Genomic DNA, 19,383 nt, shown 5'->3' on the forward strand with positions numbered 1-19,383 from the left:
TCTAAGCTAGATGGTGGCTCAATAACATTTGAGGATAAAGTAAAACTTTTATATTTAAGAAATCTTAATTAAATGATAAAGTATATAATTATTTAAGAAATAGAAAATGCAATTAGTTTTACTTCATATTCGGCATAAGAGCATGGTAGCAAGACCTGGATTTTATTACCAATCCCTAATTGCCCTCGAGAAGGCGGTGAGCTGTCTTGAATTGCTCCAGTTCATGCGATGAAGAATCCCTCATGGTGTTGTTCGGTAGGGAATTCCAGGATTTTGACCCAGCCACAATGAAGGAACAGCAAAGTATGTCCAAGTCAGGGTGGTATTTCTTGAAGTGGGACTTTGAAATTATAGTGTTCCTACCTGCTGCCCTAGTCCTTCGAGCTGATAAATTATGAATATATAACCCAGTAAAAAACACTGTTCCTGATATCTGAGTAACATTAGTGTAACAGTAACAGGTGATTTCAGCCCTGCGGTGCTAAGCTGAAATTTAATAAAATGTAGCTCAATCTGCACAAAATTCCCTGTAGATGCTGTTATAAAGATTAAATACGCACACTGGATAGAATCTTGTGCCCTCTCCTTTGGTGTGTTTGGTGGCGGGGACATTTAATAGGGTGGGAGGTGGGGTCCTCAACACTTTCCAGCTTCCACCCCGATTAGGTCCATGGCAGGAAGGCCCGTGGACAGCCTTCCTACTCCCTGCCAATGGAGGCTCTTAGGCACGTCATTAATGTCCACTGAAGGGCCTCACCCCTCCATTGCTGGTATTAACCTAGCAATGGGCAGGGGGCTTGGCATGCAGGGAACACAACAAGCAAACCTGTTGGGGTCCCTTTTTCTTTTTATTCATTCACGGGATGTGGGCTTTGCTGGCTAGGCCAGCATTTATTGCCCACCCTTAGTTGCCCTTGAGAAGGTTGCTGTGAGCTGTCTTCTTGAACCGCTGCAGTCCATGTGGGGTAGGTACACCCACAGTGCTGTTAGGAAGGGAGTTCCAGGATTTTGACCTAGTGACAGTGAAGGAACGGCAATATATTTCCAAGTCAGGATCGTGAGTGACTTAGAGGGGAGCTTCCAGGTGGTGATGTTCCCTTCTATCTGCTGCCCTTGTCCTTCTAGTTGGAAGTGGTCATTGGTTTGGAAGGTGCTGTCCAAGGAGCCTTGGTGAATTCCTGCAGTGCATCTTGTAGATGGTACTCACTGCTGCTACTGTGTGTCAGTGGTGGAGGGACTGAATGTTTGTGGATGTGGTGCCAATCAAGTGGGCTGCTTTGTCCAGGACGGTGTCAAGCTTCTTGAGTCTTGTGGGAGCTGCACTCATCCAGGCAAGTGGGGAGTATTCCATCACACTCCTGACTTGTGCCTTGTAGATGGTGGACAGGCTTTGGGGAGTCAGGAGGTGAGTTACTCATCGCACGATTCCTAGCCTATGACCTGTTCTTGTAGCCACAGTATTTATATGGCTAGCCCAGTTAAGTTTCTGGTCAATGGTAACCCCCAGGATGTTGATAGTGGGGGATTCAGTGATGGTAATGCCATTGAACATCAAGGGGCAATGGTTGGATTCTCTCTTGTTGGAGATGGTCATTGCCTGACACTTGTGTGGCTCAAATGTTACATGCCACTTGTCAACCCAAGCCTGGATATTGTCCAGGCCTTGCTGCATTTGGACATGGACTGCTTCAGTATCTGAGGAGTCGCGAATGGTGCTGAACATTGTGCAATCATCAGTGAACATCCCCACTTCTGACCTTATGATGGAAGGAGGGTCATTGATGAAGCAGCTGAAGATGGTTGGACCGAGGACAGTACCCTTGGGGGGTTGGGGCTCCTCTGTTCAAACGCACTCATTGCCTTATCAAGGGACCCAGCTCAGGAAAGAAGTCGCTGGGGTAGGTGTTGGCATTGAGAGCCACTCCCCCATCCCTTGCTGGTGACCACCCTTCCTCATGATCACACCCCCTCTTCCCTCCCACCATCACTCACCTCTGGCTTGGGATCCAGCGCCAATCCTAGGCCTTAGATGAGTCTCGTACTGGCAGCAATGATCGGTTCCACGTATAGCACTGCCGTTCAGTAGGGCTGCCAGCCTCTGGCTTGTTAGCATCTAATAGATTCTGTTGATGGATGTTATACAACTAGTAGCTTAAGGTCATAAGGTGATGTGTCGGGTATTGATTAGTTAATTATAGTCAGATGTGTATATAAAGAAAGGTCAGCCAGCATTGTGGTGATGGTGTTGGAGTAGAGAACTAAGCTGTGTGGTGAGCAATAAATAGCCTCAACCAAAGCATCCTAGTCTCAGTGGCTTCTTCACAACCAGGCTGGGGAATTCTCTGACATTGGTAGCAGAGGATGGTTGCCTGAAAGTGAAGATTTACTTCCAGACAGAAGGTTAGAATTAGAGGTTTTTTTTTGAGACTCTTCAAAGGATGATGACTGAAACTCCTTCCCCAACATCTAAAAAGGAAAAGAGTAAGTAAAGTGAGTGTTGGTCCTTTGGAGAGTGAAAATGGGGAGTTAATAGATATTAAGGAAATGCGGATGAAATTAACAAATATTTTGCTTCTGTCTTCATTATAGAGGATACAAAAAACATTCCAGCAATAGTGGTAAAGCAGGAAATGGAAGGAAAAGAGGAACTTGGTGAAATTGCAATCATTAGGGAAGTGGTACTGAGCAAACTGATGGAGCTACGGGCTGACAAGTCACCAGGTCCTGATGGACTTCATCCTAGGGTCTTAGAAGATGTGGCAAATGAGGTAGCAGATGCGTTGATTTTAATTTTCCAAAATTTGCTAGATTTTGGAAAGGTTCCATCAGACTGGAAAGTAGCAAAAAAAGGTATCTTCAAGAGGGGAAGGAGGCAGAAAACAGGAAACTATAGGCCAATTAGCTTGACGTCTGTTGTGTGGAAAGTGTTAGAATCGATCATTAAGAAGGTTATAGCTGGGCATTTAGAAAAACTCCAGGTAATTGGGAAGAGTCAGCATGGTTTTGTGAAAGGGAAATCATGTTTAACTAATTTATTAAAGTTCTTTGAAGGAGCAACATGCACTGTGGATAAAGGGGAGCCTGTAGACGTACTGGACTTGGATTTCCAGAAAGCATTTGATCTGATGCCACATCAAAGGTTATTGTGGAAAATAAAAGCTTATGCTGTAGAGGGTAACATATTAGCATGGACAGAAGATTGGTTGTCTGGCAGACAACAGAGAGTATGCATAAATGGGTTTTTTTCTGATTGGCAGGATGTGATGAGTGGAGTCCTGCAGGGGTCTGTGCTGGGTTGTCAACTTTTTACAATTTATCTAAATGACTTGGATGAGGGAAGCGAAGGCATGGTACCTAAATTTGTAGATGACACAAAGATAGGGAGGAAAGTATGTTGTGAATAGGACATGAGGTTGCAAATGGATATGGATATATTGAGTGGGTGGGCAGAAATTTGGCAGATGGAGCATAATGTAGGAAAATGTGAAGTTGAGGTGGGGGCCATTGAATATTTTTAAGGCGGAGGTAGATAGATTCTTGTTAGATGGGAATGTGGAAATCGAATCACAAACCGATCAGCCATGATCTTGTTGAATGACAGAGCCAGCTCAAGTGGCCGATTGGCCTACTTCTCCTATTTCATATGTTCATATGTAACTGGGCACCCAGGAAATTAGAGTAGACACCTCAACAACAGGAAAAGTAAGTTTGAGAATTTTCCTAGCACTTTTAGTGACATACTCATGAGAATGTAAATCCATTGACGTCAAATCAACATTTTTGCAAGGGGAACAGTTTCAAGGAGAGGTATTCTTGTTAGATAGGAATGTGGATGGGAATCATTCTCCAAAAGAAGCTAGAGATCTAGAGAGGAAATTTTGGAAGCTGAACAAGTGTGTTTACAGCCTAAATGATGCATCCAGGTTATGGTATCTTTCAGTTAAGTCTGACCTGCTCAAGGTTAGTTGTCTTCAGCTAAAAGTAGATCCAGCAATGTTTTTTTTGGAACTGTGAAGGAAAACTAGCAGACATTTTCTTAATGCATGTAGATGATTTCCTGTGAGGGGCAGCGAGGAATCTGCGACTTTTGAGAAATTTGCGATAGGTAGAGTTATAAAGGAATTCAAAACTGGAAGTCGGACTTCTGGAGCTTTTGAGTATATAGAGTTGGACATTAGGCAGACTAAGTTGGGAATAACCCTGATTTCAAAAGTCTTACCCAGAGAACGTTAATATAATTCCAATAAATCGGTCTAGGTCCTCATAAAAGAAAGACTCTACAACCAAGGAAGAAGCAGATCAATTAAGAAGCTTAATTGGGCAATTAAACTGGTTATGCAAACAAATGGGCCGGAGGGTGCTATGACGTATTAAAATCGAGTACAATGTTGAAATATGCTACTGTTGGGGAAGTGCTAAAAGCAAATGAGACACTGAAATTTCAAAACTAAAATGGGTCGACGCAAGTCACCAGTTGTTGGATTGCTTCACAAAAAGAACTGCTTGTCCAAGTAAATTGTTGGATATCCTTGAAAAAGGCGCCTTGTGTTGAAATGGATTATGAGAACACGCAAATTTTCATGTTGTAGCCTTAATTTTTTTTGTTTTCAAGACATTATGGGTATGTTAAAGATTGATTGTATAATAAGATAACTTTTAATCATTTTGTATTTTTTCTTATGAATAGATTTTGTTTGCATATCAATTTAATTTAAAGAAAATAGGAGAACCTGTTAGTATCTAATAGGTTCTGTTGATGAATGTTAAATAACTAGTACATTAAGTGAACAGGTGTTGGGTATTCTGAAACAAAAACAAAAATTACTGGAAAAACTCAGCAGGTCTGACAGCATCTGTGGAGAGAAAGACAGAGTTAACGTTTCGAGTCCGTATGACTCTTCTTCAGAACTGAAGGTGTTGGGTATTGATTAGTTCATTATGCTCAGGTGTGTATATAAAGAAGAGTCAGCCAGCACTGTGGTGTTGGACTGGAGAAGTAAACTCTGTGGTGAGCAAGAAATAGTCTCTACCAAAGCATCTTAGCCTCAGTGTCATCTTCACAACCAAGCTGGGGAATTCTCTGACATGGCTGGCAGCTCTCAGTGGGCAGGACTTCTGCCCGTGGGGCCCTTGATCCCTGGCCTGTGAAGTGCCTAGGTGGAACACGGTGCAGTGGGCCTCCCTGAAAGAGGCAACGCAAGGCTCCCACCTGTTCTCCATTGAGCAGCCTCATCGCCTCCACAAGATTCCGGCCACTGTCTCTTGCTTGGAGTAGCCAGATTAATTTTTAAAAACAATGCTGCAATTTCTATCAGAGGATGGCTGTGTATTACACCTTATTTTTTATCAAAATAACATAAATCATAAAATTGTTAAATACCCAGTTAATTGTTTGGACTTTATTCTGTTTACAGGAGAGGTGTTTGACTACTTGGTTGCTCATGGAAGAATGAAGGAAAAGGAGGCGAGAGCTAAATTCAGGCAGGTATGTACTCCCACATTTTTTTTTTGAATGTTTGCATAGAAAATTGAATACTAAAACCAAAGATTAGTTTGAAGGAATTTGGTTCTAAGGATTTGAATAAATTCGGGTAAAATAAAGGAAAATCCAAAGTTATTTTACAAGTACATTAAGAGTAAGAGGATAACTAGGGAAAGAGTAGGGCCCATTAAGGACCATAGTGGTAATTTGTGTGTGGAGCCGGAAGAAGTAGGTAGGGTTCTAAATGAATACTTTGTGTCGGTGTTCACAAGTGAGAGGGACGACGTGGGTATGGAAATCAGGCAGAAGGACTGTGATATAATTAAAGAAATTAGCACAGAAAGGAAGGAGGTTTTAAGTGGTCTGGCAGACTTAAATGTAGATAAATCTCCAGGCCTGGATGAAATGTATCCCAGGCTGTTGAGTGCGGCAAGGGAGGAGATAGGGGCGCTGGCAATAATTTTCAATACCTCTCTGGCCACAGGAGAGGTGCCAGAGGACTGGAGGACAGCCAGTATGGTACCAATATTCAAGAAGGGAGGAAGGGATAAACCAGGGAACTACAGGCCAGTCAGTCTAACCTCAGTGGTAGGGAAACTAATGGAAGCAATTCTGAGGGTCAGAATTAATCTACACTTGGAGAGGCAGGGATTAATCAAGGACAGTCAGCATGGTTTTGTTAAGGGGAGGTCAAGTCTGACCAATTTGATTGAATTTTTCGAAGAGGTGACCAGGTGTGTAGATGAGGGCAATGCATCTGATGTAGTCTACTTGGACTTCAGCAAGGCATTTGATAAGGTCCCGCATGGGAGACTGATAACGAAGGTAAGAGCCCATGGGATCCAAGGCAATTTGGCAAATTGGATCCAAAATTGGCTGAGTGGCAGGAAGCAGAGAGGTGTTTTTGTGGCTGGATGCCTGTGTCCAGTGGGATTCCACAAGGATCAGTGTTGGCTCCCTTGCTGTTTGTGGTGTGATTTAGACTTGAATGTAGGAGGGTTGATCAGTAAGTTCGCGGATGACATGAAAATTGGTGGGGTGGTAAATAGTGAGGGGAATAGCCTTAGATTACAGGAGGGTATAGATGGGCTGATCAGTGGCAAATGGAATTAAATCTGGATAAGTGTGAGGTGATGCACTTGGGCAGGACAAACAAGGCATGGGAATACACGATGAATGGTAGGACCTGGGAAGTACCGAGGATCAGAGGGACCTTGGTGTGCTTGTCCACTGGTCCCTTAAGGTAGCGGGACAGTTAGATAAGGTGATTAAGAAGGCATATGGGATAATTTATTAGCCGAGGCATAGAATATAAGAGCAGGAAGATTGTGCTGGAACTGTATAAAACGCTGGTTAGGCCACAGCTAGAGTATTGCGTGCAGCTCTGGAATCCGCATTATAAGAAGGATGTGATTGTGCTAGAGAGAGTGCAGAGGAGATTTACCAGGATGTTGCCTGGGCTGGAGGGTTTTAGTTATGATGAGAGATTGGATAGACTGGGGTTATTTTCCCTGGAGCAGAGGAGATTGAGGGGGGACATGATTGAGGTGTATAAAATTATGAGGGGCATAGATAGGGTAGACAGGAAGGAACTTTTCCCCCTGGTGGAGGGATCAATAACCAGGGGGCATAAATTTAAGGTAAGGGGCAGGAGGTTTAGAGGGGATGTGAGGAAGAATTTTTTCACCCAGAGGGTGGTGGGAATCTGGAACTCGCTCCCTGAAAGGGTGGTAGAGGCAGAAACCCTCCTAACATTTAAGAAGTATTTGGATGTGCACTTGCGATGCCATGGCATACAAGGCCTAGTGCTGGAAAATGGGATTAGAATAGGTAGGTACTTGTTTGACCGGCGCAGACTTGATGGGCCGAAGGGCCTTTTTCTGTGCTGTAGACCTCTATGACTCTATGTGCAAAGTATATGAACAAAGAAACAATAAATATGCTGCTTATCTTTAGCTTTTGACCTAGATTTCAATATTTAGGCCACCAGCTTAGTTCTGAGTGCACCTAAAAGATGAATGGGGTTACATTTAGCAAAGTACAGTACTTGGCCTAAAATTAGAACTGCAAAGGCAAATTTTAAGTGTAAGCAGGAAATTGGTGGCACATATTCTTTAATCTGCTGCTTAATTTTGGCGTGTAGTCCTCAAATAAAAATATATTGAAGTTGATTGCATTCTTTTTCTCACACTTGAACGTTATTAGAATGGTAATACCTTACAGAAAAGAAGACAGTTCTTGATTATTCTAATATAACTAGAGCATAGAATAAAATATTGACTATAAATAACTTCAACAGTTATCATTTGTGAGACACATAGGATTTGTGACCTTACCATTTAATTTTATTTGCATATTAATTATGAGCACAAAAGTGAATAATTCCTGTTTTTAATCTAAATTGTAGAATTAAAGTGAGGATGCATAATAAACTCCTCTTGACCTGCTTATATCCAACCATTTTGATCAGAAGGCTAACTAAACAAGTAAGATTGGATTCTTAAAATCCTGGAAATACTCAGATCAGACAGGATCTGTGAAGAAGACAGACATTTCAGGTGTGAGCTCTTAATGAAAACATTCTTTTGAAGGGTCCAAATTTGGAACATCAGCTTGTCTGTTCTCTATATAGAGACTGCCTGTCCTGATTATTGTTTCCAGCTATTTTGTTTTGTTTTGTTTCAGATTTCCAGCATCTGCTGTTGTTTAGTCTAAGGTTCAGTTCTTCTATGTGTAAAAAGGTTTCTTTTCAATTTTTTTTTTGATAAGATGAATGAGACTGTTTTGGGCATCTGCTTTCCTTAAGACATATGCAGCAACAATTGAAAGAAAGAATGTTCTATCCTGTACCATAACATTAGTAATACCTGTGAAAAGAGCACCAAAGGTGGAATGTAAGGTAAAAAAAATGGTGCCTGCAGAACACTGTTCTACCTTAGGTAGTGTATAGCCATCCAGTCTGTTCAAAATTAATTACAGTATACTAAACATAGGTTATAACCTCTGGATTATTTTTTAAAATGAAGAAAAGGAGGGGACTTGAAAATTGACGTAGTACAAAAATATTTGACTGCAGTTTCCTAAAAATTTTATAATATGAAGGACTAATACGAATGTACAACAAAAACGATATAAGCTCACTTAATGATGTGAACATGGTACAGATTAACTTTCACTTAATTTTATTGCCAAAGCCCAGTTTATTGTTACAGCCCCTATAAGTAATCATATTCAGATTAAACCAGAATAATTTAAACTGAATGGAATCTCCTTGAATTTACAGTTGGGACTGTCTATATTCAATTGGTATGGCAGGACATATTAAATTGCCTGTCCAAAGTGTTTGTTGATCTTCAAGCTAACAGAAAATACCAAGACATTCGCATGATAATGTAATAATTTAGACGCACTTGGGGTCAAAAGGTAGAAATTTGTACTCTAAGCTGTCACTGAACTAAATAACAGGCCCTAACCACTGCCTGCAATTTGGTTAGCAGCTTCCTTTTAGACTAGGCCAGAATATACAGTTGTGCATGACTGTGACATGATTTCACTATGCCTGTATATTTTTCATAATAGCTGATAATTGTATTAACATTTGTTCAATTCGTTCATTCATTCGTTGATGTCACCTTCCTCCCAGAAGGTTGACTGCCATGGATCTCCACCTCTGTCTGTCCTGTCACAAAAACAAAAATAGCTGGAAAAACTTAGCAGGCTGACAGCATCTGTGGAGAGGAATACAGTTAACGTTTCGAATCCGTATGACTCTTCATCAGAATTAAGGAAATATAGAAATGAGGTGAAATATAAGCTGGTTGAGGGGGTTGGGACAGGTAGAGCTGTAGAGAGGGCCAGTGATAGGTGGAGGCAATGAAGAGATTGCCAAAGATGTCATAGACAAAAGGATACTGAAGCAGTCCATGTCCACATGTCACAAGAGCTGACGCCACACAAGTGCCTGACAATGGCCATCTCCAACAAAAGAAAATCTAGCCATCTCCCCTTCACATTCAACAATATTACCATCACTGCATCCCTCACCATCAATATCCTAGGAGTTACCATTGACCAGAGACTTAACTGGACCAGCCATATAAATACTGTGGCTACAAGAGCAGATCAGAGGCTCGAAATTCTGTGGTGATTAACTCACCTCCTGACTCCTCAAAGCCTGTCCACCATCTACAGGCACATGAGGGGTGCAATGGAATACTTTCAGTTTGCTTGGATGAGTGTAGCTCCAACAACACTCAAGAAGCACAACACCACCCAGGTTAAAGCAACCCGCTTGATCGGCAACCCATCCACCACCTTAAACATTCACTCCCTCCACCACGGACGCACAGCGGCAGTAGTGCGTCCCATCTACAAGATGCACTGCAGCAATTTGCCAAGCCTCCTTCCACAGCACCTTGACCTCTACCACTGAGAAGGACAAGGGCAGCATGGGAACGCCACTACCTACAAATTCCTCTCTGTGTCAAAATCATGGAAATCCCTTCCTTAACAGCACTGTGGGTGTAACTATACATGTGGACTGCAGCGGTTTAAGAAGGTGGCTCCACATCACTTTCTCAAGGGTACTTGAATATGTGCAACAAATGCTGGCCTTACCAGCAATGTTCACATCCCATGAATGAAAAAAAAAACCCTCCCTTTGGTCCCATCTTTGTGTTAGTATGTTAGCTGTGCTTTTAAGTGACTAGGCCCCCATGCTCTGGAATTCCCTGCTTAAACTTTTCAATCTCTTCACTTCCCTCTTTTTTAAGACCTTCCTCAAAACCCACCTCTTTGACTGTTGTTCGCCTTCTCTCCAAATATTCCCTTCTCAAGTTCAACATCCATTTTTGCCTGGTTACATTGCCTTGAGCTGTCTTTCTACGTGAATGGGACTTACAAGAGGTTGTTGAGTGTCAAGCATGTCAAATGTAGCAGAGAGGATGAGAAGGTACCGAAAGCGAAAATTGCAATTACACGGGATGCTGTTTTTAACTGAACAGTGCAATCAGTGCTGAGCAGCATAGAATCCAGATTGGAGGAGCTGGAATAAGAAGAGGAAGCAACATATTTTCAAGATGCAACATAGTGGAGTAATTCAGAGGTTAGGCAATAGCTGGAGAAATTGGTGAGATGAAGGCTGTTTCTTTTGATATGGAGATGGTAATGGTAGTTTTGGAGGTGGACAATGCCAGAGGATAGAGACACGTCAGATTCAGCAAGCAGTGAACTGAGTAATTCAAATTGGCTGGCCATGAACTGGGACCAAAGAGAATTGAAAGAGCAGGTAGGGTAAGATGTGTGTTTAGGGCTGTTAGGTACGTGACAGAGTGTTATGACACAGCAGTTGGTAAAGCTGAATTATTCAAAAATCCCAGAGGGAAACTTTAAACAACTGTCATAACCTATATTTTGAAGTAGTATGTTTGAGATGCAGCTCTAAATTCAGGAATCAGACCACCAGTTCTTGAGAGGTTTTTATATTAAACTAAATGAAACATTTTATTAAGTTACAACACATTAAACGCATACACATGGCTACAAATTATAACTATCATAACTTCTAACAAATTCCCAAACTAATCTCCATTAAGACAACAGCAATCTATAGACTTTAAGCAGACACCAGGCAGTCACCTTACAAATTCAAAATGAGGTTCCTTTCATTTTGGTTTCTCTGCAGACACAGTGGTAGGCTTACAGGCTTTGACCTTACATTGCCTCTCCTCTGCACGCACAAAACTGCTATCAGTTATACCCAGCACATCTCATTGAATGTAAATTCTCATTGTATCACCAGCCCCTTTTTGAACTCCACCTCTTCTAACAATAAAACCCCTTTCATAGTACCAATTTTATTAGTAATATAAATATTGCTTGGTTTCTGCTAGCTAGGTGCCAGATTCCACTCCCCTTCTTGAATGCTCTATTCAACAAAATGCAAAAGCACCGCTACTGCTCTGTTTACATCTCAAAACTAATATACAGCAAAGCACTCAGACTAGCTGGCTTAATCCAATTAAGACACAGCCACAGACTAAACCTCTATTTTAAAAGAAAAATAATTTCCATTAATATACATTAATAGCTTCATGACACAGAATGATGTGGTTGCTGACTCAGTTGGATAAAAAAACGAAGGAGAATTTGGAGTGAAGGGAAATTTGGAGTTGTCAGAAGAGGAAGTAGGAGCTATTTGGATGGCTTTAATTTTGGACACAGAAGTACATCAGTTTCTTTCACTTCAAGTCCATGGGGCAGAAGACAAAGGAGCTGGAGAAAAAGAAATTGGTATTATTTTTTGTGGTGAAAATGCCACTATTAAAGCAGATCAGTTAGAATAAATCAATTTCCTTAGCCTTCATTTGCGCCAAGTAGCACGTGTTTGCCCACTGCCTCTACTCTGTATCACTTTGCTCTAATCAGTAAATCTTTGCTAGCAATGTCACTTTAGCACAATAGTAGTACATCAATGTGCTACAATACTTTGTAAAAATATATTGCTCTTGTCCAGTACAATTTTCTATTTACACCCAGATTTGCTTATTGTATTTAGTTTTATTTATCTAAATATTTACTTGAATCTTTGTTTCTGCCAAATTCAATGTATATAGAACTGCACTTAGATTATTCTCTGCATCCTGTTTTTCTCCATGGCTCTTCTGTGACCTTTTAGTCTACCTGCTGAGAAAATGAAACACTTTATTTGAACACTTTATATAATCCTGTTGAGGTCTAAAGGTCACAAAATGATCTATTGTATGGTGAAATAAAGTGATAGATGAGCTTTGCTGCTGGACAACAGTAGTCTTTCGTAGCTGTTACGTAATTTTTTCTGTTCTTTTATTTCTTTTCTTTGAAATTCTACTTTTTTGTACTTTTATGATTCTGTTCTCCCATTTCCGGACTCTAAGGTTTTTATACATTGCACTCCTGTATCTAAAAGAAACTAATTCAAAAGATAAATAGTCTACAGTTCAAACCTATATTTAGAAATGTGAATATCTACTACTTAGCAGGAGTTCTTGGCGTGACTTGACAAAATATCAGTTTGATTAGATATGGAAGAGTGTGACAGACAGAAGTAACTGAACATTTTCTTTTAAATTTTGGTCAGAATTTTACCACAGAGTTTGGGACCCCAGGGTCAGGCCAGAAAGCGGGTCCTGAGCCTGCATTCGCTGGCAGTGGGATCAGATCAGCAATTTTACTACAGATAGCCCCCTAAATGGCCATCTCCTGGCATGCCACCAAATTCAGCACAGCAGCTGGGCTCCTGATGCTTCTGGCCCAGTCGGAGAGACAGAGGCTCTGAAGCCTCAGCAGCATCACCGAGGGAGGTGAGTGCTGTTGCAGCAGGTAGGAAACCTCAGGGGCATCTCAAAATGGAGACTCTCTCTGGCAGGTATGTAAAAATTAAAATTTAGGGAGTCAAGGACAGTAGACCCTGGTGGATGGAGAGGCAACCCATCCTGACGGCCCTTTGGGCCTCCTCCTGGAGCCATGGAACCTCCATGACACTAGCAAAATGCCAGCAGCCACGTAGAAAGGCCCTTAATGAGACCTTTAATTATTCAAATCAGCCGCCTGCCTCATTGGAATGGACATCTAATCCATCTCACAGCTCGCTGCTGGGAAACTTTTCTGGCAACAAGACTACATCAGGGAGCAGTCTGGACGTAGCTTACTGCTACTTTACTGGCCCACCTTGCCTCAGTTTCTGCCACCTGGGAGCCAGTAAAATTCAGTCCATTGTGTTTGAAGTAGAAAGAATCATAAACTTGCATGTATTGTGAAGCTTTCTGTTAAATAGATAGGTGAAAGGATCTTGAAGGGTTACAGCACCTGGTATCACTAACCGATTGGTGTTTTCATTTGTAACAGATAGTGTCTGCAGTGCAGTACTGTCATCAAAAGCAAATTGTACACCGAGATCTTAAGGTGAGTCCTCCTTCATTCATATGCAAAGTGGTCAGCTTGTTGTAAATCACTAGCTAAAATGCTATTAGTTTTTTGTATTTTAAAGTGTAAAATGAAACTTTCATACCTTTTTTTCATCTAATTCATATTTGAAGGTGATATTGAATTTGTGTTTTATGTGCATAAAAATTATCAAAGTTCCAGCATCTTCCTACCTTTTGACCTTTTGTGCCCTTTTCCAAAGACATAAACAATCCTTGAGCTCTGAATGAAGCTATTGAGAAATTTACACCCACCTGCAGAATTTATGCCTAATATGGTGTGTGCATTCCTTCTCTCCAGAAGACATATCCCCTTTGCCCAGGACCAGAGAAATTCGGTGCAGGCTAATAGAACCATGTTTTAAGGAGTCCAAAGTGTCTCACCAGCCCATCTTATCAGAGCTGCTTTCCTCTGCTTGTCAGCTAGACCATAAGCCAAGTTTGGCTTGCAAAGTTATCTGGAATTGAGTGTGGAAACTCAGCCCTAAGTGACAGATCTACTCCTTGAAGTTCCATTAGTGCTCCATCATCAACCAATCAGCTAATCAATCATCAACAGTGCCCTGGAGTACTGAAAGCCTGCCTATTTTGGGTATCAAATTATCAACTCTGCCACAGAAGGTTGGCTCCTTTTGAGTTCCTTTGCCAGGTGTGATATTTTAGTGACCTCAATCCCAAAGAGATCTTTCTCTTCATAAAGAATAGATTCTACTCAAAAGCCTGAATCTTCTGTCACCATAATCTCATTTTCGCAAAGTTCCAATGTGCCTTGTCTCTATCTAGAAAAGATACATTCAGTTAACTCATTTAACTGTTGCACCACAAATCAGCTGATGTTCAATTAAACAGGAATTTGATTCTGCCCTCAGCTGTGGTTTTTGAATTTTGTTCTGCTGCAACAAATAATGTTGAGGATTAAGAAGGATGCAGTGTTCACTTCACTCAATAGTACACTGAAAAAGTCTGGTCCGTCAGATGTTATCCAATATTTTTTATCCAGGAGATTTGACAGTGGTGCCTCTGAGGGTGCTTTTCTAGTGACAGAAGGGGAAACTGCCTCAGGATGGAGACATTCTCTGACGTTTCTTCTTTTCTTCAATTCTAATACCAGTATTACCTGTGAAATTATTTTAAACTAAAATGTTTCCTCCCTCCCCAGCGTAATTCTTACTGTTCCCTTTCAAAAGACTGAAGAAATATTATATTTTGCATGCAGTTTCCTTTGATTTGTATCTTCTTCTTCAACTTAACATTAAGATCAATGTGTTGTATATTTTTATTTCACCTTTAGCTGCTAAGAAACAAAGCTACTATAGTTAATCTTTTGTTAAAGTAGTTTAATGTATTGGAAACGATGAGCGGGATTTTCCGCACCCGCCCGCTGCCGGGATCTTCTGGTCCCGCCGCAAGCTAATGGACTTCTGGCTGGGGCGCCGCCTCGCCCACGGCGGGTCCCACCTGCAACGGGGCAGGAAAATCCTGGCTGATGGCTGATATTTCAAACTTAGCATTTATATGAATGTTTTTAATTTATAGTTTGATCATTTGCTTTTTTTTTAAACCTAGGCTGAAAATCTACTGCTTGATGCAGATATGAACATTAAAATAGCAGATTTTGGCTTCAGCAATGAGTTTACAGTTGGCAATAAACTGGACACATTCTGTGGGAGTCCACCATATGCTGCTCCAGAACTCTTCCAAGGGAAGAAATATGATGGGCCTGAAGTAGATGTTTGGAGTTTAGGTGTTATACTTTACACATTAGTCAGTGGTTCATTGCCATTTGATGGGCAGAACTTGAAGGTAATTCACAGGTTTTTTTTAATTTAAAAGCTCTAACATTATGAAGTAACTGACCGCATAGTGATTTTTTCAAATTTGTTTTACTGCCTAACTTTGTGTAATGCACTTGAAACTGGTCACATGAAACAAAAACTTCTGGAATCACTTGGTTATCAACAGTTAGATCTTCACTTTCTAGCCATTTGTACTTCTCCTATAGTCAGTAACATAGGTTAGGGGACAGGAGAGATTAAATGACAAAGATGCCATGGAACGAAAAGTAAAGGGAGTGGCAATGGTTGTAGTGAAGAGACAAAGCATTTGTCCAGAGTGAGTGTGGATAGCTGAATAATGAACAGCTCTGTCCAAAAGCAAAAACATGAAAAACCAGATTCAAACTGGAACATGGCAAATAGACATAATCAAAATGGGGGATAGAATTCTTGGTCTGAAATTGTTGAACTCAGTGTTGAGTCCAGAAGGCTGTAAGGTGCCTAATCGGAAGATGAGGTGCGGTTCCTCAAGCTTGCATTGAGCTGCACAGGAACACTGCAGGAGACCGAAACTGGAGCATGAGAGCAAGCTGGTGAATTAAAATAGCAAGCAACCAGAAGCTCGGGGTCATACTAGCAGTTGGAGCAGAGGTGTTCCGCAAAGTGGTCACCCAATCTGCATTTGATCTCCCTAATGTAGAGGAGACCATATTGTGAGCAGCAAATGCAGTAGACTAAATTGAAAGAAGTACAAGTAAGTTGCTGCTTTGCCTGGAAAGAGTGCTTAGGGCCTTACACTGTGAGGAGAGAGAAGGTAAAAGGCCAGGCGTTACACCTCCTGAGATTGCCTGCATATAAGTAAACAATTGACAGAGAAATACAATCAATAATAACATTGCCATTTCTGTGGTTCAGATTTTGGCTGTAGTAATGAGGGCAAAGGGAGATCTTGTAGTGCAGTGGTAACATCCTTATCTTTGGGCCAGAAGCTTCGCGTTCAAGTCTCACTGCAGGACTTCATGGCCACGGAAGGTGTGTTCATCATGTGGCCAGACTGGTTGATTATCAGCCTGTAAATCCTTTCGATACACCTGATGGCAGGCAGTAAGAGCGAGAGAGTTTCCTGGTCAGCCACACTGCAGAAGCCCACCGCAATCCACTGCAATACTTTGCCAAGCATAATTGTGGACCAATCCAATGGAAGTCCATGGTCGCCAGTGCCCTCTGAGGGCATGGTACCTGAAGGAGGAAGAGGAATGATGACAAACCTGTCAGCATTCACTGCCAATACTCCCTAAAACTGACAGTCCTGGAGTCTGCGCATGCAGAATTAAGCAGGGAAATCCAGAAGTTACTAACGGTGATTCTACACTCCTCCGTAGCTTGCCCTGTTGAAGACCCCACAGGATGAAATTAAATATAAATCAATGAACTGACAAGAACTTGGCCTTCTACACTATTAGTTTCGCTGTAAATATCCTTGGAAAAAGTTGGATCTTGTTGCATGAGGTATAGCTGTTTTTAACGGCATATTATGTTCATAATTGCTGCTAAGAAGCCTCTTTGGCCCTGAAAGTTTAAATTTACATTTATAGAATGTCAAATTTTGTCATGATAAAATTTCCACATCTTTACAATATATATTTTTAAAAATTTGTTTTTGATATTCCAGTTTCTATCTTAATCCCATATGTACGTCCTAATCATTTATTTCATTATCTGAAATTTAATTAAAAGTGAAGGATCATCAGTGCATTTTACTACAATAAAAAGAGAAAATGCTGGCAGTATTCAGCAGATCTGGAGACACCTGTGGAAAGAGAAACAATTAACATTTCAGGTCATTAGGACTGGAAAAAGTTAAAGATGTAATAGGTTTTAAGCAAATACTGAGGCACGGAAAGTGGGGAGGGAGCAAAGAATAAAAGAGAAGGTCTGTGATAGGGTGGAAGGCAGGAGAGATTAAATGCCAAAAAGATGATGGTACAAGGCAAAAAATGTAGATGGTCATGAGAAAAGCAAAAAACCAAAAGTGCCTGTTGCCGGTATAAATAGAAAAAGCTGAATAATTAGCAGCAGCTACTGTCCAAAAACAGATGAACACACACAAAAAAAATTTGGGCCAGAGGTTATGATCTAAAATTTCTGATCTCGATGTTGAATCTGGAAGGCTAAAAAGTGGCTAATCCAAAGATGAACATTTGTCAAGCTTGTGGTGAACTTCATTGTAACAGTGTAAGAGAAAGGCATGGCTTTGTAAGCGAGTTTTGAGAGAATACTGATCAAGCACAAGAAGGGAAACAGAAAGCAATGAAGGTGAATGATGTAACAGACAAAATCTGGGCCTTTGCATTGACTGCAGTATTTAATAATTTGGGCATGATGAATAGCATCTTGAGAATGCATTAAATTATGTAAGGAGCTATTTTAAACAAGGCCAGCGTATTAAATGACAAAGCTTTTCTATTATTTGTATTTAAAGCAAAATATTTAACTTTGCTCTGTAAACACAACGGGCATTAGTCATGGAGGAATAAGCTTGAATAACTGTGATGTTATAGATACCTTTACTGGGTGTTTCTGTGTCACTTTTTCTCATTAGTGCACTTTGCAAATGCACATACTGTAAAATACAGGCACAGCATCTTTTCAAAAACATTTATTACCCTGTTTACACAGGTAAATTTATACCAGAGGGAATCTGATATGGACTATAGTCTGGAGCAATATTCCCTTTAAAATCTCCTTGTTGTGCATTGTCTATTTTCTCAATGCATGATATCTTCAAAGTTTTTTGCATGGCCTTGCATATTGGCACATGGAACTCACCAAGGCTTCTTAGACAGCACCTTCCAAACCCACGACCACCATCATCTAGAAGGACATGGGCAGCAGGCACATGGGAACACCACCACCTGGAAGTTCTCCTCCAAGCCACACACCATCCTGACTTGGAAATATATTGTCATTCCTTCACTGTTGCTGGGATAAAATCCTGGAACTCCCTCCCTAACAGCACTGTGGGTATACCTACACCACATGGACTGCAGCAGTTCAAGGAGGCAGCTCACCACCACCTTCTCAAGGGCAATCAGTGATGGGCAATAAATGCTGGCCTAGTCAGCGACACCTACATCCCATCAATGAATAAAAAATGGTCAAAAGAGGGACTGACATTGTTTCTGTGAGCTGTGCTTCATCCTCTTTTGAATGACTTACCTGATGTTCTGGAGTATCTAAAAGACAGTCAACACAGTCAGCTGTCAGTAAAAACAAGCGGCAGTTTTATTCAGTGCACATGGGAAATGCCCTTTCAGAATGCTCTAAAAGGCAATTCAAAGTTACATAGTTTCTGTAGGTTATATATACCATTTTTGGGATAGCTCATCATCATTAACTCACAACGTCTAGTTCGTTACATCTGTAATTGCAAATTAGTTTACAACACAAACACGAAATGACCTGTTCTTCAGCACAAATAATTTCCACACTTTTTCCTGAACATGACTTTGCTTATTCTACCCTGACGTTTTACTGCAGTGCCTAGTCATCTGCATATCTTAGCTTAACCCTGAGGTCAAGTAATCAGTTTATTATGCAATAACTCATAAATTATTCATAAACTTATTTTATCCTGACCCAAAGGTCACATTCTTTTAGATTATCATGGACTGACCCATAGGCCATTCAACAACTTCCTGGCCGATTCATGTCTCCTACCATATCCATTCTGGTCTTTTTACTGTAGACACTTTTAAAACTTATATCCACAACTTGGTCAAGCCTGCATGATCCCATGATGCATCCTGATATGCCACTTCACCAGATATGGATGTTTGCCTCAGATTTGGTTAATATTGGCACAGTTCTTCAGGTGGTGTTACAGTAACTCCTGGGTTTAGAATTGTTTTAGTCAACAGTCATTTGTGTATTCTGATCCATTGCTACTTCTGGCACTTCTTCACAATGGTGATTAATGTTTTTATTTGTTCTACATTAGTGCATTATCGCCTGATCGCAAATAGAATTGTATAGTTGATGAAACTCCTAGTAAAACATAGTTCTTTTTGAGGACAGTATTGTATGACTATCATAGAAGTTTACAGCACAAAAAAAAGGCCATTTGGCTCATTTTGTCCATCCTCAATCTGGCGTGAGCAATCCA

General features: G+C 40.9%; 1 protein-coding gene across 11 annotated transcripts in view; it reads left to right on the forward strand.

The window, feature by feature from the left end:
- Positions 1–19,383, forward strand: part of mark3a (MAP/microtubule affinity-regulating kinase 3a) — a 220,291-nt gene that overhangs the window by 149,097 nt on the left and 51,811 nt on the right. For 9 of the 11 annotated variants that reach the window (XM_078562458.1, XM_078562457.1, XM_078562464.1 and 6 more), the window contains 3 exons: positions 5,415–5,485; positions 13,367–13,423; positions 15,010–15,246. In XM_078562458.1, coding sequence (XP_078418584.1) covers positions 5,415–5,485; positions 13,367–13,423; positions 15,010–15,246 — 365 coding nt within the window. Of the gene's footprint in view, positions 1–5,414; positions 5,486–13,366; positions 13,424–15,009; positions 15,247–19,383 lie in introns of those variants that run through there. The other 2 variants (XR_013579461.1, XR_013579460.1) reach the window with 2 other exon arrangements.

The sequence above is a fragment of the Cetorhinus maximus genome, chromosome 18 (assembly GCF_964194155.1).
Source record: "Cetorhinus maximus chromosome 18, sCetMax3.hap1.1, whole genome shotgun sequence".
In the NCBI taxonomy this organism is placed as follows: domain Eukaryota; kingdom Metazoa; phylum Chordata; class Chondrichthyes; order Lamniformes; family Cetorhinidae; genus Cetorhinus; species Cetorhinus maximus.